The following is a 27,981-nucleotide window of genomic DNA, read 5'->3' as shown; positions in this document are numbered from 1 at the left end:
TGGGTGCCCGCCCCTGGGCCTCCCCTCCGCGGCCGCGGTGAAGCCGGCAGGCGGCGGCAGAAGATGGCGGCGGTGGCGGCGCTGCGCGCCCTGCGGAGGCTCTGCAGCATCGCGCTCTTCCTGTCCCAGCTCTACGTTCTCTCGGGCCGCGGTGAGCGTGGCCGCTGCCGCTCTGCCCGGGCTCCCCGGGGCGGGGAGGGTGGGGAAGAGGAGGGAGCCGCTGCCTGCCCGCCAGCGGCCCGGAGCTCCTGGCCCGGCAGGGGAGGCCCGGAGAAGCGCAGCGCTGCGCTGCGGGTGGCGGCTGTTCTGAGCGACTCAGGGCGGGCCGCGCTGGGACGTGACCGTGACCTCGGTGTTGAAGGGGGCGCGGAGGGGGACACGGCAGCTGTGCGGTGGAACGGTGCTTCCTGCGGCGGTGCTCAGCGGTAGGGCCCTCCGCTCACCGGCTCTGCTGCTGCTCCGGGGTTGAGCAGCACCCCTCGTGCCGGCTCCTGGTCGTGAACCGGAGCGGCGCTGGGGCTGCAGGTGCCAGAGCTGCGCTGTGCGGGTGCTGCCCTGCGGGCTCTTGGCGTGCTCTGCCGCCGCTCGGCTCGCACGGAGTCAGGCATGGCTGCCGGCCGGCGCGGCTGTTGCAGCTCTGTCAGAAGAGGAGCTGCACTGCTGCATTAAATGGGTTTGTTCAGTAGCAAATACTGCGTGAAATCTGCGTTCTGAGCAGCCCTTTTTAATTCTTATGAATCAAAAAACAAGACTGAGTTGAAATAAATGTTTTATTGTCTAAAAGGAACAATTCTAATGCTTATTTTAACGCTTAACATAAACACTCTACTACTTACAGAACGGGAAGATGAATTTTTTATCTGATTCCTGCACTTTCCATTTGTAATTTCAGTGTGCTAAAATCAGACTGTTTCTGAAGATTAATTTTATACTAGAAATATCACTTCTGCCTTTTTCTTTTTTCTTGTAGCAGGATCTTTGATGACTACAAAGCATTCAGAGCCACAGTCTGCATTTGCAAAAAGTCTAACTTCGACAAGCACAAATACTCCCTATTTTAAAGAAGCAGGTATGATGCCATGTTGTTTCCTTTGTCTTTCTTCTGGGGGCCTATTTCCTCACTGAATTGAGTTCAGTAGTCAAGTTCTTTAATTATGCCGTAGAAACCTCTACATGCTTTCAGTGGTAAAAGCCACTGTCGTGTAATGCTTTATGACTTATTCTCCAGTGACATTAACAATTAGGTTTGGGTAATAGAATTAGAAAAATTGGTCCATATAAGATCTTATAACTAGAAAATGACCAGTTAAGCTGCCATTGTGCTTCATGTTTCATACCTTCTCAGGATGGTGGAAGTTCTTGAAGGACTTCAGCATTCAGCAAGACTGTGCTACTGTTCCCTCTCCAAAATCAGTATAGCTTTTATAGCTCACTAAGGGGTGCATTGGGTTTTGCTGAAACACTGTTCTTGCCAGTAATCTAAGAGGTGATTCTGAATACATACACACAGCACACAGCTGAGCTAGCTGTAAACTTAATTAGACCTGAACTAAAAGTAGGTTGTATGTGTCAGCCTGCTTCTGTACCTAAACTGATTACTTCTGCTGAGAAATCCTGGCTGAGGAAGCACTAATCTCTGTGAAGCTCTGCTCTGGTGCTGCATTGGCTTGTGTTGCTGTGCTGTCCCGGGCAGACCTTCTGTGAGATCCTTGCAGGATTGTGTAGCTCCTCCCTGCTGTGTTTTGTAGCTCAATTGGCTATTGCAGTGTTTCCCAGAACACGACCTTGTAATGCTGTTCACTGGGTAATAAGGAAAGCCCTTTACACAGTGTCAGTCATGTGTATATGTATGATGTACAAAAGAATATACATATATATATATATGTATAAATGACATACGTATATCTAGAACATATGCATACGTATTCATTTTTTCACCTTTCAGAAAGTACAGAAATTCCATCTTATGTGACTAAATGTCCTAGTAACGGGCTTTGCAGTAGATTGCCAGCAGACTGTATGACATGTAACACGAACTATTCCTGTATATATGGGAAGCCGGCCGCTTTTGATTGCAGAGTCAAGCCACATGTTCACTGTGTGGTAAGTAACCTATTACTTTTAAACTCAAATTTAAGTCATTTAATTAAATGTGGCATCTTGTCTTAAAGTACAAAATACTGATTTCCAGGTTCTTACATGTGCAGGTTTGCAGCTCTGTGACACACTTCATCATTGAGCCGTTGAAGAGACAGACTTACCCTCCCTGTTTTGCCCTTCTTGCATTGCCTCTTGTTACACAGCAATACGTTTCAGTTAAATCAGTTAGCTGCCAGTCAAAACTGAAGCATTTCAAGTGTGGGGAGGCTACATGGCCCTCAGAGGTATAGACTGCTTTTGCAGGTGAGATCAAATGAGTCCTCCTTTGGCAGCAGTCTTAGATGGGAGGAAGCAGTAATGTTAAACTGCTTTAATAACGCTTTATCAGTTTTCTAATACTGATTTTTCTATTGTCCTTGAGTACACAGAGGTAGAAAAGAGGGTTATTGCTATTTTGCCCAAAATGTCTACTCATGAAATGTAATCTGATGCTGTACACTGTGGATTTTTTTTAATTACCACTGAAGTGATAATGCTGTCCCTTTCTAGGATCAGAATAACCTTGAGCAGGAGAACTTTACAATTAACATGACCTGCCAGTTCTGCTGGCAGCTTGCAACAACTGATTACGTGTGTACCAATTCTACAAGCTGCATGACGGTTTCTTGTCCGCGACAGCGCTACAATGCCACTTGCACGGTGCGAGATAATGTTCATTGTCTAGGTAAGGTGGGCAAACTCAGATTCTGTAATGGGTAAATACAGTGATTGTTTATGTCCATGGCAGTAGCAGCCTGCACTTTGAATCAGTTGATTGTTTTTTTTTATTGTTACACTTTAATTTTTAAGCATAATAGTATGTTATGATTATTAGTCAGACATGTAACTGTACACATTGGCTTTTGCTACTGTCACGTGAGAGAAAATAGTTCTTTATCTAATACCAACTGTCTCAGTAAGATAATTTTAAAAAATTAATGTTGGTTTCACCACCTAATTTTCCCCTTATTTGTTCAGTGGCCTTGCATGTTTTCTGTTGTGGGACATAGACTGATGAACAGGGGACTGCAGAGTATATGTGAGCTTTTGTGTTGACATTGTGTCAATTAGTCTCAACCCTTTTAGACGCTTGTTAGAGAAATACTGTATTTCCTTACTCGTTATGTGGCCTTTGTTGCATTAAGGTTTGAATGTTTTCTAATGTTTAGGTAACCGTGTCTTTCCCAAGATGCTCTACTGCAACTGGACTGGAGGTTACAAGTGGTCTACTGCCTTGGCACTAAGGTACACAAGAACTATTAGATAATGTTAAGCTAAAATGGATACTACTAATATTGTGTGGTTGATTTTTTTCCCCCCACTTTTTTAATATATTTTAGACAATCAGGGCTGAAAATCCAAGTTACTTCTTGGCATCTGAAATGAATGCAGCTGTTTTTTCTGAGTTTGATAGCTGTCACCGAACTGGCTATAGTTGGCATCCATTGGTTACAGCTTCCTTCCCAGCTATAACAGCTGGAAGTGCCTTAAGTAAAGTGCCTTGCTTTTTAAATTATTAGGGAAGAGACCAGTGTAGCAGTTTTTAAAGAAAATAGGTTATGTTTTTTTTAATATTAAGCCACTAGAGCTCCACAATAGTGATTTGAAAGTAACTGAATTTATTTCAGTTGTAAGACCCTTTTTATTATGTTTTTTCAAAATGGTAAATATGATAAATTAGGTGGAGAGACTCTATTCCTGGAGCCAAAGATACTACAAGACTGATCAGGAAGGTGATCTAACCCTTTATAGCAAGAGTTGTTCCCTTTGCCACCAGCTGGAGAAACTTACTGTTGCTTGACTACTGTTTTGGGGCTGAATTTAACGTTTGGGTCTGTTTCTGTAGTGTGTTTATTGGAGTATTTTTAGCTTCTACCTTAGAAAAGTTGAGACACATTTCCGAATTTCAGAGTTTGGGCTTGTATTGCTTGCCATGAATGAAAAACTCTGAAGTCTCTGGATAGTATTAGTTAGCTAAGAAATTTTCATCAAAAGCTTTCTCATTTATTAACCCAGTCAGCTATTTTTGTACCAAAAAAAAGTACAATTTCTTGAATGATGTAGAGCAAAACTACTACTGACATGTAGGCATGTTGGAAAGAAGTGTGTATGGATACCCTGACTGAGTTTCTCTAAGAATAACAATGAACAATGTTTTTATTCCTATAGCATCACCCTTGGTGGATTTGGTGCTGATCGTTTCTATTTGGGCCAGTGGCGGGAAGGTCTGGGAAAACTCTTCAGCTTTGGTGGACTTGGAATATGGACACTAATTGATGTGCTGCTAATAGGTGTTGGCTATGTGGGACCTGCAGACGGTTCTCTGTATATTTAAACATGGGTGCAGCATGTTTTGGAGAGGATTGCTTGGAAGGGGCTCTGAATAAAAGAATGTAGAGGTGCGAGCCTTTCAGGTAGAGTGAATAACATCTGTTTTTCTATGTGCATACATTTTAATGTACAGTATCTGTACTTAGTTTGCCTTTAACTAAGGTAAAATAAAGAAGTGGATCACTGAGCTGAAATGAATTTCTTTTCTTCTATGGACATGCTACTTTTCTATGAAAAAGGTTGAACAGCTAACCCAATTCTGCACCTGAACTTGGATAATCTGTCAAGCACCAAGAGATGCAAACTAACTTGAATATTGAGTTGTTTACTTTGTATTTTTATGCTTGAATTTGACTTTACAGCAAACTTCCCTAAATATTGTAGTGATATATTTTTTTTGTGGGAGGATAATTTATTTGCCTGAATGACTCCAGCAGCATGTAGATGACCATGTTTCATGATGTTAATTACATTCGTATCTTGTTTTGGGATATAGCAAGAGCTAGCATTTGCTTAGTGACTTGATCACTTAACATCGTGCAGTTTTTAAAGTTAGACTGCAGTAACACTAAAACCCAATTATAACACAACTGAAATAGATGTTAGGATCGTCCCAGAATGTTTTTATTCAGGTCGGGTTTGAGCTGTGTGTCAGTAACAGGTACGGTTCATGCAGGTAACTAACAAAAAAGGGTTTGCAGTGTAACCCACGCGTTGATCCCCTCCGGGCTGTGTAACTAAGTAACGTAGCAAGCTGCAGTGCCCCTGCGGAAGAACCAAGTGGTTGCTTTCACCTACATACCCGAAGGTGACTGCCGACCTCTCGGCCAGGCGACCTGTTGCCGTGCCCCCCCCCCGCCCCGTACGCAGGCCCTGACCCGTCGCTGTTGCAGCCGCGAGGTGCGCTGGCGCTGGAAATCGCGTCGCTCAGTAAGCTCGAACGTCAGCGCTGCCGCCCTACCCCTGCACTCTGCCGGGGCGGGGCGAGGCGGGCACGGCGCCGGGGCGGGCCTGCCCTGGGCAGGCAGCGGCACCGGCACCGTCATGGCGGCGGAGCGGGAGCGGGACCTGTGCTTCTACCGACAGCTGCCCAAAGTGGTGAGCGCCGCGGGGTGGAGCGGCCGAGGGCGGCCGGAGCTCAGTCCCTCCTTCGGTGGCGGCGGCGGCCGCGGGGGCTGCTCGCGGGTGCGGGGGGCAGAGGGGCTGGAGCTGGCAGCGCACCAGCACTGCGGCGAGCGGACACAGAGACGGAGCTGCTGCTGTTCCTCTGCCGCTGTCAAACGAGCGCTCTTCCCGAGGTGCTTGATGCCACAGAGCACCCGGTAACGTGAGCCTTGGCGCTTCTTGGCGTTGTCTGCTTCCAGTTAAATCAGTTGAGCATGATCTTTGTTTTCCCTTTTTGTCCTGTTTTGCCCCAGAGCTAGCCTAAGAAGTTTGTCACAGATAAGGCTTTTCCCCCCGTTTCCCAAAGGGTGTGCCTTCCTTTTAGCGTATCTGTGCTGTTCCTTCGTGTGCCTTACGGTGCGTTTATCGGCACTGCTGTTCTGGACTTGAAAACAACAAATGGCACCTTCTGCTGCGGAGAGACAGTACAGCAGGTGCACGACCAAACCCACATCACACGATGCCATCCTTGTGTTCTCGCGCTCCTTTTCAGTCAGATGGTTTTCGGGGTTTGTGGTTAACGTCTAACTGAATTCTGATGGCTGTTGCACTTGTAAGAGTGAAAAATGTAATGTAGTGGTGTGTATCTGGCCTGATTTCCAGAAGTGGTAAGCAGCTGTAGCACCTGGTATTCAGTTGGAGTTACGCACTTCACTGTTTAAGATGGTCTGACCCCTTTTCCTCTGCTTGTGAACTTTAAAATAGGAACCCAAAATATACTTCATAAATCTTGGAGACTTAGAATTTCAGCACATTTTCCTATCAAAGGCAGCAGTAGCATCTTGCTAGATTTCTGGTGTCAGTTCCTTTCCTGAGCTGGCCGTGCTCCCATTGAGGCCAACGCTGAGAGGAGCTCACCAAGTGAGAACAGAAGGGACAGCCTCACTTGAACCGGTGCATGCAAAGGTGTGAAGAATCTGTTATTAGCCAAACACAGAGATAACGGTTGCTTTATGTTCAAACTCAGAGTGAAACAATAACGTAGAACACAAGAGCAGTGATACAACCTAGATGGAGAAGCCATCCTTTTCACCAGGTTTTTCTTTTCTCTAGGAACTTCATGCTCATTTGAATGGCTGTATCAGTTCTGCCACTATGAAGAAACTTACGGCCCGGAAGCCAGACTTGCAGATCCAGAACGGAATGACTGTGATTGACAAAGGAAAGAAAAGAACCTTAGAAGAGTGAGTGTACACCCGTGTGGGGTCAATGTTTACTGAGTATCTTCTAATTGAAAGTTCAAGACCAAGAGTTGTATGACTTCATACACCGACTGCAGAAAATGCATTTCCAAGTTTTAGTTACAGGACAGTCTATTAGATTTTTTTTTGCTGTTTGTATTTATAGTGTAACTTCTTAGATGTTTGCAAACTAAACAGATGTTGATTAATTCAGTTTGAAAGACTGAAAATGTTCACTTGTAAGGTGCTCTTCAGCAAAAACCAACTTGTGCAGCTGCTTTTTTGGAAACATTCATGTTTTAGTCTGGGCTTCAGAAAGCTTTATGGTGGTGGTGGTAACGATAACAACAATAACATCTGTTGTAAATGCATTGTTCACATCTAAAATCAAAATCACCGCTCAGATCATCTTTGTATTTTAAGTTCCAAGCTGGTTAATTCAGCACAGCGAACACATGTTTTCCAAGTGTAGGTTTTATTGTTTTAATACTCATTTTGCTGTTTAACATTTGTCCAATTAATTTTTTAACTTTTTATTTTAGGTGTTTTCAGATGTTCCAGATCATCTATCAGATTACCACTAGGACTGAAGATATTTTACTGGTGAGTTAATTAAAAGTTCACTTAAAACAAGCAATACACTCAGTCAGAATGAGTTGGATTAACATCACTGGGTTCCAGGTAAGAGTATCAACACCGGTCCCTTCAGTCAGAGTTCGGAATTATTCCTGAAAATTACATCAATTTTGAAACAGAGGATTTTATCTACCTTTTGCATTTCATTTTTGTGAAAGCAGTGAGCTTCCAATATGGTGGTCATTATGACAACTCAGATGCTTGGACTGATAAAGTCTTAAAAATGTGACATCTGTTCCTTGCTACCAAAGTTCTGATTTACCGTAGTCTCCTGTTTCTTCTTTGGTTCATTATGTACCAAAACTGCAGAACTAGAATTGCCCCTTGTTCACTTCAGATGATGAAACTGCCAAGGAGAACTGTTGTGTGATCGAAGTATGGAACAGAAAGTGGTGTCGTGTCCTCTTTCCTCCTATAAAAGGGCTTGCAGCAGTCTGTTCAACTTGGAGAAGTGTACAGCAGCTGTGAAAGGGGTTTTTATGCCTGCCCCGCTTAAGGGGTATTCTGATTCAGACAAGGGAATTCTTATCTGTCCTTACTCTCTTCAGTATCACTGAGGGAACTGAAGGTGCTCTCGGTGGGTAGTATTTCCAGGGATGGAGAGCACCAAAAACACATAGGGCCTGAAAAAGTCACAAGTGTTTCACAGCAAAAAATAACTGGGTCTTTTATTTGCAAATGAAAACATAACCAATTTTATAAGCATTACTTTCATGATGTTGAATATGCTATTTCTTAATCAGATAACTAAAGATGTTATTAAAGAATTTGCCGATGATGGTGTCAGGTATCTGGAACTGAGGAGCACTCCTAGAGAAGAAGAGTCTACAGGTACAGTCTGTTCTGTTTTTTAATTTGTAAGCCTCATGTGCTATGGAACTTAGTTAAGGCTATGTTAATAACAAAACCAGATTTAGCTGGTTCAGTAAAAACATAAAGATTTAACTGTGTAAAAGCATGTTACTTTGCCATGAGGTTTTTGGGACAAAACTGCGTTGGTTGTAACTGCTACCCAAGAATTTGGGTTATTTGCTTTAGTATGACATCTGAGTCTGTTAATATTTTTAATAGCTGATATATTTTCTTTTTGTTCCTTTGTTTTTTAAATTTTCTTTTACATATGGTTTAATAGAAACATGTAAGAGATACCCTCTGGTTCACACTAAGTTACTTTCTTCCAGATATTTAGGAAGAGGCTTAATTCAAATATATGATTCAAAGTAAAGCTATATTTATAAACACTATTAGAACTATATAGATTAGAAGACTATGGACTAAAATCAAAGGTGCAAAAGGAAACTTATGAGGCTAGAAAACAGGGTCTGCAACATAATGAAACTAACTCAAATATGTTCATTCCAAATGTGTACATGTGTTTGTAGGTATGACCAAAAGGATGTATGTTGAAACTGTACTTGAGGGTATAAAGCAGTGTAAAGAAGAAGGCTTGGATATAGATGTAAGGTAAATAAAGCACACTCCATAATACACAAAATAAAGTACCTCTGTTTCAAGGTTTTGTGTAGTCTGATGCTGGTCATAGCTTGCAGAGAGGTTTACAGACTGTCAGTGCAGGAAAGAAAATTTGCTTAAACTGGAGCACGTGGAATGGAAACAGTAGAGTACATTGGATGGAACCAGTACTAGAGTACATTGGATGGAACCAGTACTAGAGTACATTGGATGGAACCAGTACTAGAGTACATTGGATGGAACCAGTACTAGAGTACATTGGATGGAACCAGTACTAGAGTACATTGGATGGAAACCTGATTTTTTTTTTTCTTTTCACCGATAATGAGATGGGTAAAGCTTTTTAGCTCCAAGACTGTCCATTCTCTGCAACACTTTCAGGAAGAGCAGTGTGTTTGATGGATTAAAGACTCCTTTATCATAGCCTGGATTAATTGCAAAGCTTTTGTGTGATCCATTGTGCAAACTGCCTACTGTAAAGGCGAGGTAGTCCTAACCAGCAGAAAAGTTTCAGAAGGTGTTAGTGGTTGCTTGGAGGCAGTCTGCTTGCTGTTGTTTATATTCTCAGTAGCAACCCGTGTCAGATTTATTTGTGGAAGTTGAAGAATTCTCATCTTCACATGTGCAGAGGTTGCTCGCCTGATAGTGCAAGCAGTAAACGAGCAGTGTGTTGTTCTCTGCTCTCCCTCTCATCATGGCTTTTGCGTTTCCCAGCCTAACCTGTTTGTGTCTCTCTGAACTTTGGTACCTTCATTCCTTGCACAGTTTCCTACACAAATATTCTTTATACTCAGCCATGAAGGATGTGAAGTGCTATTTTTGTTAGCATCAGATTTGTTGGACTCCTGATGTTACGGCTGGTTTTAACTGAATTGGTACATTTCTCTCCTAGATTGTTAATAGCAATAAATAGAAGATGTGGCCCGGCAGTTGCTAAGCAGACTGTTAAACTTGCTGAAAAGTTCCTTCTTTCCACTGATGGGGTTGTAGTAGGACTTGACTTCAGTGGTGATCCCACCGTAAGTTTTTGTTTCATTTTGGTGTGTTCTTGAAGATAAATACATATTTGTAACAGCAAGCAGTTCTAACTGTTCTTGCCAGCTTTTGTCTGGTGTTCGCTGCTGGTCTGAATGGATTGCTCATAACCTTGATACCAGGTTAATCTCGGTTGCTGTAAGGGGCAAGTACTGTTACAAAGAGTCAATAGGTTAATATGGGACACTCAAAAAAGAAAATCAGTGTGTATCTGGGAAGCGTCTGTTATTGCACTGTCCTACTCAGATTGACTGGGTTGAGGCAAGTTAAATAATACTGCAAGCTGTTGCTGGTTTTAATTTCTTTTAGATGCACCAAATGCTCATTGAATATTAAGAAAACAAAAATGTTTTTTTTTAAGATAGTTGTCAAGTTGAAATGAAATAGCTCTAAGTGCTAGTTGTGAAAAGGATATCAAAATCAAGGCTTGTCAGAGTTGGGCATCATGTGAACTGCTGATGTTTGACTGATTTGTCTAAAGTGTGTCCATATAGCAGAACAAGATGTGACTTGCTCCTTCAAAACTGAAGTAATGGGAAAAGAAAAGGAACTCAGGGTAACTGTGTTTGCATTAAGTACCTTGATATTGCAAAACAAGCTGTAGAATGGTGATGTTTTTCTGTCTTCAAGGCAGGACATGGTAAGGATTTTTTGGAACCACTCTTGGAAGCAAAGAAAGCAGGTCTGAAGCTGGCATTGCATCTCTCAGAGGTAAAAGTTTTCTTTATTTTGGTCCTTCTCTGTAACTCCTGTTTTATAAAAGCCTTGATGAAATGAAAATTAACTTCTGTGTGTTTTGAATTTCTCAGGCCAAAACAGTAATGGTTTGGGGCATTTAGACAACAGAGAAGAAAACAAGGAGAAATCTTCAGTGATCTGTTCTGAATTATAACTGTCAAATTAGTTCTTACTGTATGAAATCTAGGGGGGTTAGGTATGAAATTGAAAATTAGTAAAATTCCAAAGAGATCCACCATTGTGTTCCTGGTATTTTTATTGGAAGTCACGTACAGTAAAATTTGCATGTTTTCCTGACTAGTTCTGTTCGCTTTGCTTCTAGCAGAAAGAGTCGGGCTTCACCATACAACCTGTTGAAGTGGTGGCTGAAGTTCACTCTGAGTCTGATAAATACTGAAATTTTTTTTTTAACCATTTTTTTAATCCCTAGAAGAGGTGTTAAAGGTAGTCCTGACAGAGTAGCTCTGAAACTCTGGCACACAAAGCTGATCTGATGCCTCCAACTGAAAGTATTTCAGAACGGCAAAAGCGATCGTCTGGTTTTATACTGGTTTAGGATTACAGCTTCTTCAATTTGTAATTCCAAGCTGAAAATCATTTCCATGCCCTGCTTGTTTCTTTGTAGGGAAGTAATGCAGATATTTAGTCTCACTAATGCTTTCTTTTGAATAAGATATGCTGTGAAAAAAGAATTTGAAGTCTGTAATCATTTTATGTGCTGGTTTATGCTGCCTTAACAGAATGTAAAATATATCCTCTCTAGATTCCAAATCAAGAAGAGGAGACTAAAATCCTCCTGGGCCTGCCTCCTGACAGAATTGGACATGGAACGTTTCTCAACTCCGCAGATTCAGAAGAGTTGGTGCTACTTGTTCGGCAGAATCAGATACCCATTGGTAAAAGTTAAGAAAATTACTAGGTGGTCTCTGGATTTCAGAACACCATACGTACTGCTGATGTACTAACTCTGATGTGTCTTTGACCAGGTGTAGCTTAGAACAATGTGGCTGTCAGTGTATGTGAGAGCATTGCCTATAAAGGTGTGCTGGTAACGCTTTCGTGATTTTGATATATTTGTGGCAGCACACAGTTGATGTCTCAGATGAAAACAAAACTAAATTACAACTTTTAGTAACTGTGCAAGGCTGTGTGGTGTTTCTGGTTTGCAAGCACCCTAAAATTTTGTACCCAGCCAGTAGTTAAGAAGAAACTGGTTACCTAGCTTTCCCTTGGAAGTTATTACCAATACTTGAAGCATAGAAAATCAAGCAAACAATAGCTGATTTTAGTTTTCATTCAGGAATAGAAATATGTCAATGAATGTGTCAGAAACATGTCTCCTGTTTTGGTATCTATGCTTGTTTCTTCTTTCTTTCCCCTGAGAACTTTGCATGACATCAAACATCAAAACTCAGACAGTGCCTTCCTGTGACAAACACCATTTTGGATACTGGTACAACATGGGCCACCCTACAGTGCTTTGTGTGAGTTTTTTTGTTTTTAACCATACATTTAGGCAAAGAACCAGTTGGATGTGTGTATCTCTTTTTGTGGATAACTTACTGTTTCTGACCTTGCAGCAAATAATCTGCCTGTAGGAAATCATAATGTTCTGTTTGAGAAATGCTTGTAATACCAATTGGAATCTTTAGTATTTCTTTTGGTTTTATTGTAAAACAAGACCTTTTTTCTGTATAGACAAGATTATCAGCTGTACATGCAATGAACTTCTTAACTGTTTGCATATTGACAGATTTCTCTTGCATGTAAGCTTGTCCTTACCTGGGTATTTACTGCTGGATGAGAATTCCTGAGTTTTTTTGACAGCTAATTCAGGTCCTTAAATGTTGAGGTGCCAAGTAATTTTGCTGCCATTGGCAGAATTTTACTATCATCCTGTTGGTTTAACCCCTGTAATTTGCAGCATTTTCCAAGTGTGTGTGTGTATATATATATTTTGTGCTTACTGTTCCAATCAGCCTCAGTCCTCTGTTGTATGAAGTATTTACTATTGAGTTTAACTGTTTTGTAGTAGGTGAAAAATAATTCATGACTAGAGATTATCTTCAGAGATTTTCAGCTGTGAAAAGTTTAGATAACCAATGAAGTCATGCAAGAAAACATGACTTGTGTTTACCAGCACATAAAGGCCTATAAAAACAAGAGTAATAGAAGAAGATACTAGAGCATCTTATGTTTAACAGGATATAGTTAGCATTCTCCTCTATGGGGACATAAGGACTCTGAGTTTCAAATGGATCATCTAATTAACCCTAAAATAATCCAAACTTGTTCCTTTTAGGTTAATAATCTTTAGGTGGCTTTCAGTCCTATGTTTTTGATGCTAGCCTAGTGCTTCAGTCAGTATCAAGAAATTGTACTAGCTGATACCAAGTGGAGAGGGTGAGACACTTCCTCCCCTGAAGATACAGGAATAGAGAGTATGCTGTAGTGCCCAGATCTGAGGAAAGGGGAAAGAGGAATAAGGAGACCTGCACATACTGGCATAGCTTGAACATATGCATCATTTGATCGCCATCTTTCTAGCAGTTTTAACAGCAAATCCCTATTCTCTTGATAAATTGTGCCATCATTTTAAGACATTTTCTTGTATGATTGAATAATTCATTAACTTTGAGTGGAAATAGGGCAAATAAAGTATGAAATAATTACCAACAGATGAAAGAACTGTGGAATAAATTGTACATCATCAAGATAAACTGGTTTGTAATGGGTAGAAAAAACCCTTTTTGATGTAGAGGAATTAATTCAGCCTTTTTCTTTTCTTTCAATTTAACTCCAGACTGATGATAAAGGCGTCTTTGCAACAGATCTATCGCAAGAATACGAGCTGGTTGCGAAAACATTTAATCTGACTCGATCGCAGATGTGGGATCTTTCCTATGACTCCATCAACTATATCTTTGCTTCAGATGTAATAAAATCAAAGCTGAGGGAAAAATGGGATAGGCTGAAGTCAACTCTGTTTGACTGATCGAACCGCTGCTGTAAACAGCTTGGGTGTATTAGCTCACATAATAAGCATTTTTTTACTGAAGTTCCTGGCTTTATTCAGACTTCAGGTTTATAAATCCATCCCATAAACTGTGCCTGTGCAGAATGAAGACAACAGGAATATGTCCTTTGTGGGAACAGAAGTCAATGTTAAGTAGTTGGGAAGGGCTCTCAACTAGAGACTAAAATTGCAAGTGTGTTGTCATGTTTTTCTGTCCAGTTGATATGGCCTTTTCAGAATGTTCTTAGTTGAAATATATCATCATACTACAAACATCTGGGAGCTGGAGCAAGCTGCAGGCACAACTGATAGGGTTTAAAATGTCTCTGTTGGTAACATTATTAAGCAGTTTGTCTGTATGACGTGTATATTTGTGTATTGTATTGGTTTTAAACTAAAGTTTTGAGCCATTGATTAAACATGATGACAGAAACAAACTCAGGGAGAATGAAATATTTGTCCCAAAGGAATAAAATATTGCATCTGTTTTAATTGGTGTACATGTGTGACTGAAGGCTCCTGTGGGTGGTGTAGCAGGTGTGGCAGTGTCTATTGATGCACTTAGCACTGGCAGTATTTAGACAAATTTAGGACTCTTGAATGCCTTGGTAAATTGTGAGCTACTTGGGAGAAATGTTCTAATTCTTAAAATGCTTCTTACATTTGCTGTTTGTTTCTTGGAAAAAAAAAAAACAATAAACCCAGCTTGAATCTCCCAGGTTTTCAGAACCACTGCTTCAAGTGTGTGTGTATCTGAGATCTGCAGAAGAGAAGCATGTGTAACCTGCTGCAGGATTTAGCAAATAGGAGCTCCTGAAGCAGACGTGCTGTCTGCAGGCACCATCACCTCTGATCTGTCCTGTTCCGACAACAGACAGTGCTCCTTGGTTCGGGCAGGGACAGGTTCACTCGGTGTGTCTCTGCATCTGTATTTTGATACTGAGGTATCGAAATACATATGAAGACACCCATGTGACAGTGTCTAATACTAGACATTGCTACCTGGTGTAGAAAGTATCCAGAGAGAAGGTATTTCATACCTAGAATATTTTTACATTGATTAATTAAACAAGGAAATGTTCTGTGCTCTACAAGGAATACTGAATGTAAGTACAATGTCACAAAAGCTGCGGCTAGGAGAGAAGCTGGTATGTGTGCGTGGTGACCTGAGCTTGCCATAGGATGCTTTCCAAGCAGAAATAATTTCTTTTGGAGGTGGGGGGAAATTATGTGAAACAGAACTGTGATTTCATATATTCTTGTCTGACCTCAGAATAAGATCTTACACTATCTGTAAACAGTACTTGAAATTACGTTCCAAGTAGTTTCACTGATCACATTACCTTTGAAGAAGGCACATTACCACTTGCTGTTTGATCAAGCTTATCTATATTTTCCTTCTAAAAAAATGGTAAATGTATTATTGTTCCTTTTTGAAAAGCTAAAGCTCTCTGAAGACGGGTTGCACACCTTTCTGGAATGCTACAACACCTGTATCTCAGTCTCTGGGTAAGTGAGCCTACACTCAAGTGAGATGGCATTCTCGTGTGAGTATTAGAATATTTTTATATGTTGTGGCCTTCTAATAACTCTTCAATAGACTGTATTTGGTTCATCAGTGAAGAAAAGCTGTCAACATCCTTTTTATTTACTAAAGAATCATCCTCTTATCTACCATGTGTAAAACTTTTGACTCATTACTGGGATCAGATTTTTAGTTTCAAACTTAAGAAATCAAACTAACTTCTATCTATGTTTACATGTTGAATATGACACGTAGATGGGTTCAGTCAGAGAGCATAGCCCTGGTAAATGCTGTTGGTTTCAGCTTCCTTTTTCCCCTGCAAGCATACAGTGTCTTAAGATCTTTAACATTATGTACTATTACATATGGTTCTCAATGTTTCCATTTAATTGCCTTTTGTGTGTCTCCAAAATGCAGCCTTGCATCAGGTGTAGTAGTGTCCCCAGACAGGTTGGTACAAGATGACACATGGGTGCCACACAGTTTTATAATTAAAAACCCCTCGTTTGATTATTAATGAAACAAAGTTTTCTAAATACATAGTGAAACACTGCTGCTGTATGTAAGCTAGAGTTACAGAATTAGTCTCCTGAAGACTCTTACCCTGTAACATACATACCTACAGATCACCACTTTGTGTTTAATGGTATTTGTAGTGCCTTGGCTGATAATGGGAGTCACGAGGTAACTTGGAGGATTCTATTTGTGTAAAGTAAAAGAACTAGAAATATATTTGGGTGTTTAAAGAATGATACACAGAACAGGGCGATTTCTGTATATAGGTTTCTAACTGTGTGTCAGTGCAGTTATTTACACTGCAGAAGTGTTATGTTTAGAGTGGAAATGAAATCTGGAAAGGTTGTGCAGAAGTTTTGGAATGAAGAATCATTGTCTGATTAGAACTTAGCTGTGCACAGTTCCCAAGTTGTCCATTAGAAGCTGGGACTTTACCTTCTTATTATCACTGGGCTGTTTTTCAGGAGTATAACTTCTGTAAGTAAAGCTCAGAGATTCCTTCTTTGGCTTAAATTTTCATTTAAGTACTTCTTGCTGAGCCTGCTTGTTCAATTCAGTTAACAGTGACATAACCATTGTTTAGTTTACAATATTATATAAAAAGGGCTGTGACATACAGTTGGAGTGAAGCATCACCACTGGAGTAACCATCAGTAATGGCAGAGCACCTCTTCTTCCCCAGCCTGCTGAACACAGTGGGAATCAGGTAACTATTTCTAGAATTTCACATGGTGTAAGATGAGGTTTAAGTATCTCATCAGGTTCAGCTCAACTTACTTTTAACGAAAACAAAATAGATCTAGACCAAGTTAATATTTTTGTTTATTTCCATCTGATTATGTGAGAGAACACTTAGAGAATAGTCTCTAGTGCTCAGAGTCTCTGTTCACATTGCATGAAAATACACACTTTGGTCCTACTAAACCGGCTGTCTTTGGAGATGTAAGCAAGCAGGGAGCAACTGCTTACTGCATTGTAAGTTTCTCAGAATTCTTTCTGAGACAGTCTTCAAGACTTCTACTCCTTATGATTAGACTGGTAACATACCACAGCTTATCATAATACAACCACTCAGCTGTATTTACACACTGCTCATCAGGATTATAGCTTTGCAAACAGTGTAGTTACATTAATGATTTATATGTCTGTTTCTATATTTTGGAATTTCAAACTAATACATTAAAAACGTAGTAATGCAGGTATTGGCACTGCATTAGGTAAGTGCACAAGATGATTGAGGCTGTGTCTCTCCTGTGAGAGACCTGGAGAGCTGGAGAAGGCTCAGGGGGTAGATCTCAATGTTTCTAATATCTGACGGGAAGGAGTGAAGAAGATGGAGCTAGGCTTTTCTTAGCTACAGCTAGTAACAGGAAAAGGGGCATGAATGGAAACACAGCAAGTTCCACCTGAACAGAGCACTTTTTTACTGTGTGGATGGTTGAACATAGGCACACACTGTCCAAACAGGCTGGGGAGTTTCTATCCTTGCAGATATTCAAAATCCTAAGTAAGTGACCTGTTGTGGACCCTGCTTGAGCAAAGGAGGTGGACTGGATTTCATCTCCAGAGGTGCCTTCCAACTTCAACTATTCTGGGATTCTGTGAAATGAATATACAAATATACAAATGATTAAGTCTCTGTACGAATACAGAATCTGTTACAGTTAAATACTGACTTATTTCAGTCATTCAAATGACAATTCTTAACCAGGCTTGAACAAAAGCAGTTGCCTGACTTGTAAGATCGTTTTTAAAGAATAATTTACGCTTCCTTCGTAGCCTTCCTTCTTTCACATCCGTTGTGGAATCCTTTAGTGCCATCAGGGCCTTTAGGCAGCCGCAGCACCCCTACAGGTAGACCATCTGCTTTTTGTATTTTCTGAACCAATATGGGGCTAGTGATGGGACTCTTCTCTTGTGAAAGAGTTTGAGCTTTTCTTCTCTGTGCCCAGGGGCTACCAGAAGGAGTGATACTGCTATCTGAGGAATAATCTGTACACTTCCTTGGAATTTCAGGGCTAGTGCTTGGGTTAAGCTTGCGGTCTTCAGCCAGAGGAGACTTTTTGGTTACTTTTCTTAATGAAGATGGACTGTTCCAAGGACTTGTTCTGGGTGACACGTTAGGGCTCAAACGGTCATTTGGGTGAATGACTGGGCTCAAATTACGTGTAGTATTTGTTGCAGTACTTTTGCGTCCTGACAGTGGTGATGTAGGATTACTGTCTGGGTCAGAAGAGCTGTTTGCTGAAGATTCATCACCAACTATCTGAAGTTCCTCAACTCTCTTATTAAGGGATTTAACCTTCTTAAGACCCTTTCTGGTACCTTCACCACGGTTCTTGTCTTTGGGAACTTTTTTCTTTGGAGGTTTCATGCCTATTAGGGCAACTTTCATGCCGGTCTCTTTCTTCTCAGCACACATAAAGTCGTGAGCACGTACGGCAGCATCTACTTCTTCAAACTCTATAATTGCACATTCCTGAGTTCCCAGTTGGGTGTACCGAGTGCTGACCCTCCTGATATCGGGTGGTAGGTCCTTACCAGGCTTGAGAATACGAACTGATGAAATTACACCAAAAGTTACAAAGGCCTTGAGGAGATACTCCATTATCCTTTCTTGCATGAATCCATTTTCTTGTTTAAGAGCCTGCAGTTCAGAAACCATGTGGATATCATACACCAGTAACATCCTGGTAGGGAGGTTTTCGCTTGGAAACACTGGAACTGGAGTATTTCTTCTAACCTTTTTGTTATCATCATTGAGCTCAAGAGAGTCCGAGTACTTCAGTGCGTAGGCTGTGGTTCTCCAGTCATGGGTAAGGTGTTTCACCTTGAAGACAAACGTGCGTTAAGCAGTGCAAATGATAAAACCCAGTCAAACTAATTACAGAAAGTCTAAGGCAGATGCAAAACCATCTGCCTTAGTCTACAAGGTCTATAGGCAGTCCAAGAACCTGGATTTAAGTTCCATGTAGCACACTTGACTGGAAAAAACAAACTGTTTTCCTGCTATAATTGGCATCAATGAGCTCCTGTAAAGCTCATATCCTGTTGAATTTAGTGAAAATAGAAACCAAAATCATTACTTAATCTTAAAGCCTGCTCAAGTCATGTTCAGACATTTCATATCTAGGTCTGAACTGTGACCAATATGCATGTCCTGTGGGTTTTATTTTGCGAGATTTGCCAAACAAATAGTATTTCCAAGTTAAGGACTTCATGTATTGAACTAATTTTTCCTCCTTCAAAAATTTCAGTTTAAAAAACTCCCAAACTTCTCCAAGGACTGTTTTGAAGAGTTTATCTGTTAATGGTATAATCTGTTTGGTTTGAAGAAACTGGGAGTGCCTAAATTTTCTAGGTTGAATAGCTCTGCAAAACTGTCAGAGAATCTTGACAAAATGTTTCTAATTGTAATGTTAGGAATCAGTTACATACACGTTTACATAGAGGTTCCTACTGTAAAAAAATAAGTAAATAAAACAAACCCACCTCACTTTTAAATGACTTCAGTTACCAGATAGTTTCTATTGCAAAAGTCAGATTCACAATCCCTTCTCAGAGACAAGAGTGACTTTACCAGGATTACTTAGCTTCCTACAAGTAGATGATCTAGAAATGTCTTTTATCCAGTGTCCTTTTTACTATATTCTTTCCCAGAACAATAATTTAAAAGCATAGTTGCTTAAAAGTCTGTGATTTCCCGTGGCAATTATGAATGTGTTCAGCAATTAAAGTTCTGCATGAGAACAAACCTAGCCAACACATCAAAACTGAATCAACTGCTGTGAAGCAGATAAAGACAGTAAAACTGCCTCTATAAAATAAGTTATTTTCATTTCATTTCTCCTAACGTTTTAGATTCATCAGGCTTACACAAGGCACTTTCAGACTTAAAACGTTAGCTTACTTTCTTAAAAGAAGTGAGGAGTTTAACACTGACATAGCCCATCTTATTTCTTCTGACATGCTTTAGAAGGAAGGCATCTTTCTCAAGGTTCTCATCTGAGAAGTAATATTCAATCTGTGCTATTAACTTCTGGATCAGGCTATTTTCTGGTGGTTTCCAGTTCTGGTCAGAGTCATCATCATTCTCCCCACCACTGAAAAACAGTTAAATATAATTTTATTAACAGATCTTCATCTTATATTAGTGGATTCAAATAGGATTTTAAAATTAACAGATGTAACTATAATGCTGATTCCAACTTACTTTATAGGTAGGCACTGAACAGGTATCACCCTATCCATCTGAGGCAGGAGGCTAGCTCAGAGGATGCAGCTTTCCAGTCAGCACAAGGAGTCAAGTTCCTGAGCTCATTCCAAAAGATGATCTCAGTGTAGAACAATGAGACATACACTAGCAGATTGAAAACACTGCCAACTCAAATCCTATGCCAAAACATGAAATGCAGGTGCACAAGCACTTGGTACTACACAAAGTTCTTCTCACAACAGTGTTATATTTTTCAGTATGAAGCTATTAAATGTAGTCTAGACCTTGATGTGCTTCGTAAGTAGTGTCACCTACCAGTGAATTCCAATTTAATGCAATCATGTTTTTTCAAGCCTCTTCACTGCATGAATGCAGGTGCCAGTATCCAGGGAATAAGACAGACTGACAGGACTACCGTCTTCCAGGTGACTTCCAGAGCAACAGAATAACTTAACTAGCAGTTTGCCAAGGGGCTTAAACTGTATATTTCAAATTAAGGATTTTGGTGTAGTAGCAGCTCAAGTATCTCATGAAAAGCTGTATATGCACGCATATGCAGGCTGCTAAGAAGTCATTTTCATTTCCTCTCTCCCCCTCCCATCATGCTGTCCTAGGGATCTGTGTGAAATGGAGCACTACTGAGCATCCTAGTCAGAAAAAAAGACAGTGCAGCCATAGATTTGAGATAAACTTCTTGGCACAGACAGTTACAGCAACGTATCTGTTGCTGAAATAGAAATTACTATTTAAATTGTCATCTAGCAGTGAAGCAAATAGTTCACCCACAGACTACTGCCATAACTGTTACTATAAGAACTATAATCATGAGTTTATCTTAAGGCAGTCATTTTTTAAAGCTGTTAGCAGTCTAGTTTTGCTGTGAGGCCATCATGAAAGTTTCTGTTTAAGGAGGAGCCACACATTTTCCCCAAACTGTCTTAAAAGGCTTTTGCAGAGCTTGTGAAATCATTAAACAAGGGAGCAGGCATCACACTAGACCCCTCAGAGGGCACTCTTGCAGGGAGGATGCAGGCTACTGAATCACCTTGACTTGTGGCAGTTTTGTCCTGGAGACAAACTAGAGACTGTGACTGTAATGCTGACAGATGTGCTGCCCATGCTGGGGCAAAGGCACAAACACTGCCTAGGCAGGTGGTTCTGATACACTCGAAGATGTTCAGGTCAACGGGCTCTGCACAGGGAATGCGCTCCCAGGTGTGACAAGCAGCTCTCTGGGACCTGGCTTTTTGATGCTAATGAATTATTTACATTATAATGGTTCTTCTGATGATAAGGCAACACATTAGGGTATACATGCATATTCACTCACACAATCCTAGAATTCTCCTTGTTAAATTCTCCCTAGCCACTTGTCATTTCTTTGAACTGTACCTGTCAAGAGTGAGAAAGCGAAAAAAAGGATTTATGTGACAATGCTGGAAGTGAAGGGTAACAGATGAAGTTATGATTAAGACAGTAAAAAAATAAAATAAAATTCAACTGTTAATGGAGCTGTGAGTGCTGGTTTCAAAAGGAAGAAAGAACAAGGTTAAGTGTTTGTTTTTCATTCATTATATTCCCTGACCTTACGACTTCTCGTTTTCATTCACTGTGGATTCAGAACTAGTATTTATAACATTTAGGCATTTTTATGTATCCACACTCTGCTAAGAAAAGCTGACCTTTGATTCAGGATGGAGTTTACAGGGTTTTTTTTAGAGAATTTGCATGTATTTGTAATGCATGTTTGCAAAGATGAGCTCTTACAACAGTCCTCACTAAGTACTCTGCAGAAATTCCACCTACAGCAAATGCAGAAATTTGTAACTAGCTCCGTATTAATTCATAGTAATGAACAACTGGTAGTACCTCTAGGGTATTAACTCTACTGCAAAGGTAGTTGATAAAGCAATGTCAGTCAACACTGACACACACACACACACAAAAAAAGCGTCATTCACAGCTTTCATTTACTTTGTTCAGAGCTTTGTGATGGATATGCTTGTCAAAACAAGACAGACTGAAAACCAACCTTTTAACACCATGACTCATCTGGCTACACAAGAAACTAAACATATCTGTATGGAGAATAGATTTGGGCTTTTAAATATCAAAAGTCACATACAATATATTAATTTTTCTGGACAGGGTTTAACCTTTTGACAAGATTTTGCTGAGTCTCCAAAAGAATAAGGTATTGTATTAATAAGTACTATGTGGAAACGTGATTTACAGCATTAAGTTCCAACTGTCTCTCTACAGTTTTCTGACACTAAAATCCCAGATGTGCCTTTTACAAGTAAGATATTCTAGTAGGCATCAAAGCAACTTCAGGCATTGGTAATCAAGAACTGCAAGTTATTAAATATAGACAGCACTATTAGCATTATCAGTAAGATAAGTGTTGAGTCAATTATAAAGTGGTAGTTTCTCCTGTATTTAAACTGGTCTTGAGTTCATGCCTCGACAACTTGTTTCCAAACCCACTGAACGGATCTGGTTCTCCATGCCTTAATTCTACTGAAGAAAAACAAAATCCAACGCAAAACACACCACCAACCAACCAACCCGAAAGCTCTTTAAAAGGCAGTGAAATGGAAATGTCGAGGACACCACAGCCCGGCACTTCCCGCTGAGTGGAAGCCATGTCCCGCTCCTCCCGCAGCGCCGGACAGCCGCCCACAGCCTGGCCCCGGCTATGGCCGCGGGGAGGGGGAGCACTCGCGGCCCGGGGGGGAATCACCGCCGCTGCGGACAGATCCCGACCAGCGGCGGTCCCCGTCACCGCTGGAGGACTTGCAGCGTCTCCCACCCTTCCCCACTGGCGTTGCATCAGCTGCGGCCGCACCGTTACGTGGGTGGCGGCGGCCCCGCTCCGCGAGGCCCGCAGAGAAACGCTTGCGCCGCTGGGTCCCTTCTCCGCCGGTGCCCGGCCCCCGGCCCGGCGGGCTCACCTGGAGCGTCCGCACAGCCCCGAGTCCTCCTCGCTGCAGCTGCCGCCGCCCCGCGCCGCCGGGCACGACTCGCTGCCGTCCTCCCCTTCTTCCTCCTCCTCTTCCTCCTCTCCGGCCGCCAGGACTGACACTCGGATCTGCACGGGGCCGTTCCCCGCTGCCAGCTCCGGGCCGGTGTCCCCAGCCCCGGGCTCCGCCGCCTCGGGGTCCCCTGTGGTGGCCGGCTGTCGCTGGGCCATGCCGGTCAGGCTCAGGCCGCCGCCGCGACAGCAGCGATACCCTGGGCTGCAGCAGCCGTCACCCGCCTCCCCTTCTCTCCCGGTCCTCTCCTGTAGAGAAGGCGGCAGCGCTGGGGCGGTGCTCCCGGCTCCGCTCCCCGGGTGCTTCCCCGGCGCGGCAGCGGGAGGGTCCGTCCCTCCTCCAGCGACGCTGCCCGCAGGGCCCGGGCAAGCCGCCCAGCTTCAGTCTTCAACGCTGAGCACTGAAGTGGGACTGCTTCTATTTCAACAGAAAACAACGGGCTCCGCACCCGAGAGCTGCGTCCCAGGTTCGCATCTGCCTGTACTGCCTCGGGGCTGCACTTCTATGTCCGGACTAGAGTGTCACGTTTTAAGAAATTCAAAAAGGTGATGCTAGGGTGTAGTTTTAAATGCTTAAGGTAAGATTTGGAAATCAGAAAACCGAGTGAACAAACACATGACTGGATATGTTATTTTTGTAGAGAACTTCTCCATAATTCTTCATGGTACTTACACAGAATAAAAACATTCCTCGGTAAAAAGTTATTAAAATAGAGGCCCCTTTTCTCAAACACTTACATATTGATTTATTTTGAGTGTAAAACTACTGCACTATATTTCAATGAACTGTTTCAGCTCTTAAAGTGAAATCAGCATTTGCATTTTCAGGATTAGAATCTAAAGCATTTCAATTTACAGTGTAAATATTCATTCTTCAGTCAGGGAAGCTCTTTCTCTCAGTATCAGCTGAACCTAGACTGCTAAATGCCAGTTGGATTTTTTAAGTCATCGCTTTGTTTATGGCATCCTTGGTTTTGTGTGTGCAATCTGCCTGTACAAATTACCTGAATTGTACTCCACTGTATTGCTGCAATGTTTTCGTCTTAAAAGTCTGGATGGACAAAAAGTGAGACTGCACTCAGACGCCAGTTCTCATCACTGTGACAAACAGTCCTCATGAGTCAGATGTGCTGGCATGACCACATACTGGAACTAACGCTCAGCCTCACTGGTTTGGCTTATTTTTTAATATGCCTTAAGCAATGAAATATTTTGTTTATGAAATACACTTACACCCATCACTAACCACATCTCTTCTCTGCTAATAGAACAGCATTTTGTAATAAGCCTTGGGTAGGACATCACTTCAGTATTGATTTTGGTGGGAGCAGAAATACAAACACAAAATATGCATTTTATGAGATGGTACATACAGGGATTTGGGGTCTGATTTTGTATTTGAGTTCATGGGAGTTGTTTGCCTCCATAGGTAGGAACAAGGTCAGGACTGGTATGAGCAAAGAACTATTTTATGCTACAGCTAAAGTAAGTGTTTGAGAGAGACATTTCAGTTCACCTGATGACTCCTTGTGTCAAGGTTACATGAACTTGATTTTATAGGGAAGGACATCAGATCTGTTTTTTTTTGCTTTACCAGCGGTCACTGCACAGAATTGGTCTTTGGCCTCGTCAATGTTTATAGTACATTAATAACGTTGAGAGAATTAGCGTAGGCAATTCACAGCCCTTCCATACACAGCCACGCCGTGGCTTTTCCAGCCACCAAGTTCTTGATGCGTGTATTAAAAACGTCCACGACCCACCTGCGGGTCTGGCAGGGCTCCGAGAACTGCCGTGTCAGCCCTGCCCAGGACTGAGGCACTGACCCGGAGCGGCCGGGCTCGGCACACTGCGGGGGACCGAGAGCCCAGGCTCACCACTCACAGCCTCCCATTTCGTGACAAGTTGTCGATGCAGAACAGGAACGTGGAGGGTACGTCCGGCCTCTTGCTTTTTCATACACAGTCACTTGCGTTTACAATTCGGACAAAAGTCTTTTTACTACCGGGGGGCGGGAGGAACCGCCACGCACGTGCGAGACCTGCTCCGCACCCTCCCGAACCCTACCCTCAGTCCCGTACCTGAGGCCGCCTCGCCGGAGCAGGCACCCTTGCACCGCCTCACGGCTTCCCGCCATTTCCCGGCAAGCGAGGCAGGGGTGAGGCTTGCCGAGAGCGAGCCGAGCCGGAAGCGGCTGTTCCCCTGGTAACGGCGGAGCGATTTCCGACAGGGGCGGTGGCTGTCGCGGAGGTGTGAGGTGCTGAGGTTCGCATGGTGCCCAGCAAGTGCCGGCCCAGCAGGGGCCCTCGGGCTGTGCCCGGCCCGGTAGGTGCCGCTGTGAGGGGGCGATGCGTGACAACCATCTCTTTTCCTCCCCTTCCTCAGCCGTTGGTGTGCGGGGTCAGGACCGGTGATGTCCCGCGGTTGCGTGCCGCTCTTGGGCGAGCCTCGTCGCTGCTTAGGAGGGTGGGCCCTGGGCGGGGTAGCGGCGTCTCTGGGGGCGCGGTCCTGCCCCGGTGCTGTGGGGCCGAGTGTGGCCGGCCGGGCTGGGGCTGGGGCTGGGGCTGGGGCTGGGGCTGGGGCTGGGGCTGGGGCTGGGGCTGGGGCTGGGGCTGGGGCTGGGGCTGAGGCTGGGGCTGGGGCTGAGGCTGGGGCTGAGGCTGAGGCTGAGGCTGGGGCTGAGGCTGAGGCTGAGGCTGGGGCTGGGGCTGGGGCTGAGGGCGGCTGTGTGCGGGCCTTGGCGGGAAGAGGTTTGGCGGCTGGCGGAGCCCCATGAGGGTTCACTGTGTCGTGACTGGCTTCCCTTGCGTTGTTTGTATGCCTCCTGGCATTTGCTGGGAAGTAGATCTGTAAGTCACTTGGCTAAATATTTCTGTTAGACCTTTTGATTATTTAGAAGGTAGGTGCTGCATTTTGTCATAGAAATCTTATTAAAAGACCAGTACGTTTTGCCTTAAAAAAGGTCTCATATTTAAACGTAAGCACTTGCTTTCCTCATAATGAGGCTAACATAGCCATGAAAAACATGCTTTCAGTACTTTTTTGAAACTAAAATAATTAAAAAATAAATTATCTAGTGTTATGTAGTGTAATTGAAGTATTCTTCAGAATAGTTCCTTCTTGGGCTATTTTGCTGTTGTAAATGCCTACATCCTTAAAAAATACTAGATCTTTTTGTATTGATAAGTGTTTTCGAAAAATGTAATATTCTGTGTCTTTTCTTCTGACTTGCAGGTTAATAATTGTGGTCTTCAGCTGGTTATTCAGACCTCATCAATAGCAGATAAAAGCAAACCAGTAATTATTGCTTTCTCTGTAACAGTTACAGTAATTAGTGAAGTCGTATTTGCAGCCAGATTTTGTAGGCTTTCAGATAAGAATTACCTTGTCAGTAACAATATGTTGATTTTTAATATAATATCTGATAGTATTTTGGTTATTTATTTCATCCTATTAAAAAGACACAAAGTAGAACCACAGGGATGTGCTATAGCCTGTTGTAAACTTTATATACAGTTTCTTATGCTTTCATCTGTACTTCTGGCTCCTGTAATTATGATATTCCTTAATGGGTGGTGGTTTGGGATTTTTTCCCCTTTATTTAGTCTACTGCAGATGAATGACAAGGTAACTGCAATGTTTCTCTTTTGGTTTCCAACAGTGAAACTGTTCAGTCATAGTATTTCAGTAGAATTTTTACTGGTTTTACTGGAATGGTAATTTTTTTTAAGTGTTTGCAAGGTTTTCTTAGAAAAAGCAGTTGTTAACTAAGGTTGTGCTTGTTTAAAGATGTCATTTGCATTTGAATAACTTAACATTTGTCTTGTTACAGTTTGAATTTAAGATAAATAAAGAACAGTCATCTTTCCACAACAGACTTCTGCAGCATGATCTGGAAAAAAACTATTTGGGCAGGCAAGGTAATATTCAGTAGAGTTTGGTTTGTTTGTCTTTTGTATCTCTTTTGATTAACTGAATAGTAAAGAAAGACTGAATTATGATTAGAATATATGAGTGACACCTTTTCCTAATTGGCTACAGTAGTTCAGTATAATTACTGCTTCATCATGTCCTGAACCTGTTATCCTTCTACTGCCCAATGCATATGGTTTTTCTCATCACTTTTTGTCCCTCAGTGCGTCCATGGAAGGACATCCTTTCTTCTACCTGTAAAGCCACAGTCCGTCAAGTGCCCTACGATACATTCCCTCAGAAGCCATGCAGTTTTCTACTGTAACATTTTATTGTGTGTTTAACAAAATTATTTCTAATTCCTAACCCTGATATGAAGAAAGGGTTTTCCTATTGTGCCTGTATGCTTTTGGCCTTGGAAAGCAAGATACTTGGTGATACCACTGCTAACTGGTGAAGCCTGAAAGAGCCTCGACACACAATGCTTCTTGACACACTGCTGCTTCTCTGCCCTATGAAAACAGTGATTGACTGGGTAGCAGATCAGTTTAATTACTATGACAATTCTTTATTCTTTCTGGTAAAAAATAAAGATGAACAGCTGTTCAGGGTGGGTTGATTTCTAGGGATGTTATGCAACTTATGGAGTGAATGTAAGTCTGTGGATTGATTTTGTTCCCTGCACAGGAGACCAAAGATTATTAAGTCCTTTGGTGCGTAATAAGCAGCTATATCTTCCAGTACCATCCAGTCTTACAGAACTTTCTAGTTTGGAGTTGAAGCAGAATACAGGTTCTTTATCAGGATTTGGTGAGACTTCTATTCACACACCTACAAAGTCCAGATCTCGACAAAGCAGCCACAGTATCAGTTCGCATGCTTTAGGTAACAGTGAAAACTTTTCTCATCTTCTTAGTCTTTCTGGTTTTGTTCTTTTAATACTGGGTGTCTTATTAAAAGTTATCACCTATAAGATGTGCTTTCTCTGACTGTCAGAATGTACAGCTGAATAGCAAGTGTTGCCTACAGCTACCTTTGAGTATTAAGAATGGTTAATAGATCATT

General features: G+C 42.0%; 4 protein-coding genes across 8 annotated transcripts in view; 3 read left to right on the top strand and 1 right to left on the bottom strand.

The window, feature by feature from the left end:
• Positions 1-24: 24 nt before the first annotated feature.
• On the top strand, positions 25-4,668 carry TM2D3 (TM2 domain containing 3). 2 transcript variants are annotated; one of them, XM_057398902.1, is made up of 6 exons: positions 25-151; positions 974-1,069; positions 1,946-2,103; positions 2,650-2,824; positions 3,309-3,384; positions 4,309-4,668. In XM_057398902.1, exons 1-6 carry the CDS (start codon positions 64-66, stop codon positions 4,472-4,474), a joined length of 759 nt encoding a protein of 252 aa, XP_057254885.1. In that variant the 5' UTR covers positions 25-63; the 3' UTR covers positions 4,475-4,668. The 2 variants fall into 2 exon arrangements, with proteins under 2 accessions (XP_057254885.1, XP_057254876.1); XM_057398893.1 differs by having other exon boundaries at positions 971-1,069.
• ADAL (adenosine deaminase like) lies at positions 4,502-14,428 on the top strand. Of its 3 annotated transcripts, none has more exons than XM_057398882.1 (10): positions 4,502-4,553; positions 6,688-6,818; positions 7,358-7,418; positions 8,195-8,282; positions 8,834-8,915; positions 9,817-9,943; positions 10,590-10,670; positions 11,461-11,593; positions 12,081-12,181; positions 13,501-14,428. In XM_057398882.1, exons 2-10 carry the CDS (start codon positions 6,730-6,732, stop codon positions 13,690-13,692), a joined length of 954 nt encoding a protein of 317 aa, XP_057254865.1. In that variant the 5' UTR covers positions 4,502-4,553; positions 6,688-6,729; the 3' UTR covers positions 13,693-14,428. The 3 variants fall into 3 exon arrangements, with proteins under 3 accessions (XP_057254865.1, XP_057254845.1, XP_057254854.1); XM_057398862.1 differs by lacking the exon at positions 4,502-4,553 and adding an exon at positions 5,501-5,568; XM_057398871.1 differs by lacking the exons at positions 4,502-4,553; positions 10,590-10,670 and adding an exon at positions 5,501-5,568.
• A 2,996-nt stretch (positions 14,429-17,424) lies between these two features.
• LARP6 (La ribonucleoprotein 6, translational regulator) lies at positions 17,425-23,370 on the bottom strand. Its single transcript, XM_057398852.1, has 3 exons — positions 22,925-23,370; positions 19,665-19,857; positions 17,425-18,584 (listed from the first exon to the last, which is right to left on the bottom strand). The coding sequence occupies exons 1-3, from the start codon at positions 23,161-23,163 to the stop codon at positions 17,517-17,519; spliced, it is 1,500 nt and encodes a 499-aa protein (XP_057254835.1). The 5' UTR covers positions 23,164-23,370; the 3' UTR covers positions 17,425-17,516.
• Positions 23,371-25,205: 1,835 nt separating this feature from the next.
• LRRC49 (leucine rich repeat containing 49) overlaps positions 25,206-27,981 on the top strand; it is a 48,206-nt gene continuing 45,430 nt past the window's right edge. For both annotated transcript variants that reach the window (XM_057398837.1, XM_057398827.1), the window contains exons 1-4: positions 25,206-25,329; positions 26,239-26,301; positions 26,837-26,924; positions 27,604-27,801. In XM_057398837.1, the coding sequence (XP_057254820.1) occupies positions 25,276-25,329; positions 26,239-26,301; positions 26,837-26,924; positions 27,604-27,801 (403 nt within the window). In that variant the 5' untranslated portion in view covers positions 25,206-25,275. The remainder of the gene's footprint in view (positions 25,330-26,238; positions 26,302-26,836; positions 26,925-27,603; positions 27,802-27,981) is intronic.

This window comes from Pezoporus wallicus, unplaced genomic scaffold, assembly GCF_028554395.1.
Source record: "Pezoporus wallicus isolate ANWC-B61680 ecotype Strahan unplaced genomic scaffold, APGP_CSIRO_Pwel_v1 contig_3952, whole genome shotgun sequence".
In the NCBI taxonomy this organism is placed as follows: domain Eukaryota; kingdom Metazoa; phylum Chordata; class Aves; order Psittaciformes; family Psittacidae; genus Pezoporus; species Pezoporus wallicus.
This window is presented reverse-complemented; position numbering and strand designations above follow the sequence as displayed.

Coding starts and splice junctions, on each gene's coding strand:
- LARP6 (XM_057398852.1), bottom strand. CDS start 23,163: ATGGCCCAGCGACAGCCGGCCACCACAGGGGACCCCGAGGCGGCGGAG. Junction 19,858..22,924: donor GGGCTGTGCGGACGCTCCAG/GTGAGCCCGCCG, acceptor ACTGTTTTTCAG/TGGTGGGGAGAATGATGATG. Junction 18,585..19,664: donor TCCTCACTTCTTTTAAGAAA/GTAAGCTAACGT, acceptor TTTGTCTTCAAG/GTGAAACACCTTACCCATGA.
- TM2D3 (XM_057398893.1), top strand. CDS start 64: ATGGCGGCGGTGGCGGCGCTGCGCGCCCTGCGGAGGCTCTGCAGCATC. Junction 152..970: donor CTACGTTCTCTCGGGCCGCG/GTGAGCGTGGCC, acceptor TTTTTCTTGTAG/CAGGATCTTTGATGACTACA. Junction 2,104..2,649: donor AGCCACATGTTCACTGTGTG/GTAAGTAACCTA, acceptor GTCCCTTTCTAG/GATCAGAATAACCTTGAGCA.
- ADAL (XM_057398862.1), top strand. CDS start 5,515: ATGGCGGCGGAGCGGGAGCGGGACCTGTGCTTCTACCGACAGCTGCCC. Junction 9,944..10,589: donor ACTTCAGTGGTGATCCCACC/GTAAGTTTTTGT, acceptor TCTGTCTTCAAG/GCAGGACATGGTAAGGATTT. Junction 12,182..13,500: donor GCCACCCTACAGTGCTTTGT/GTGAGTTTTTTT, acceptor ATTTAACTCCAG/ACTGATGATAAAGGCGTCTT.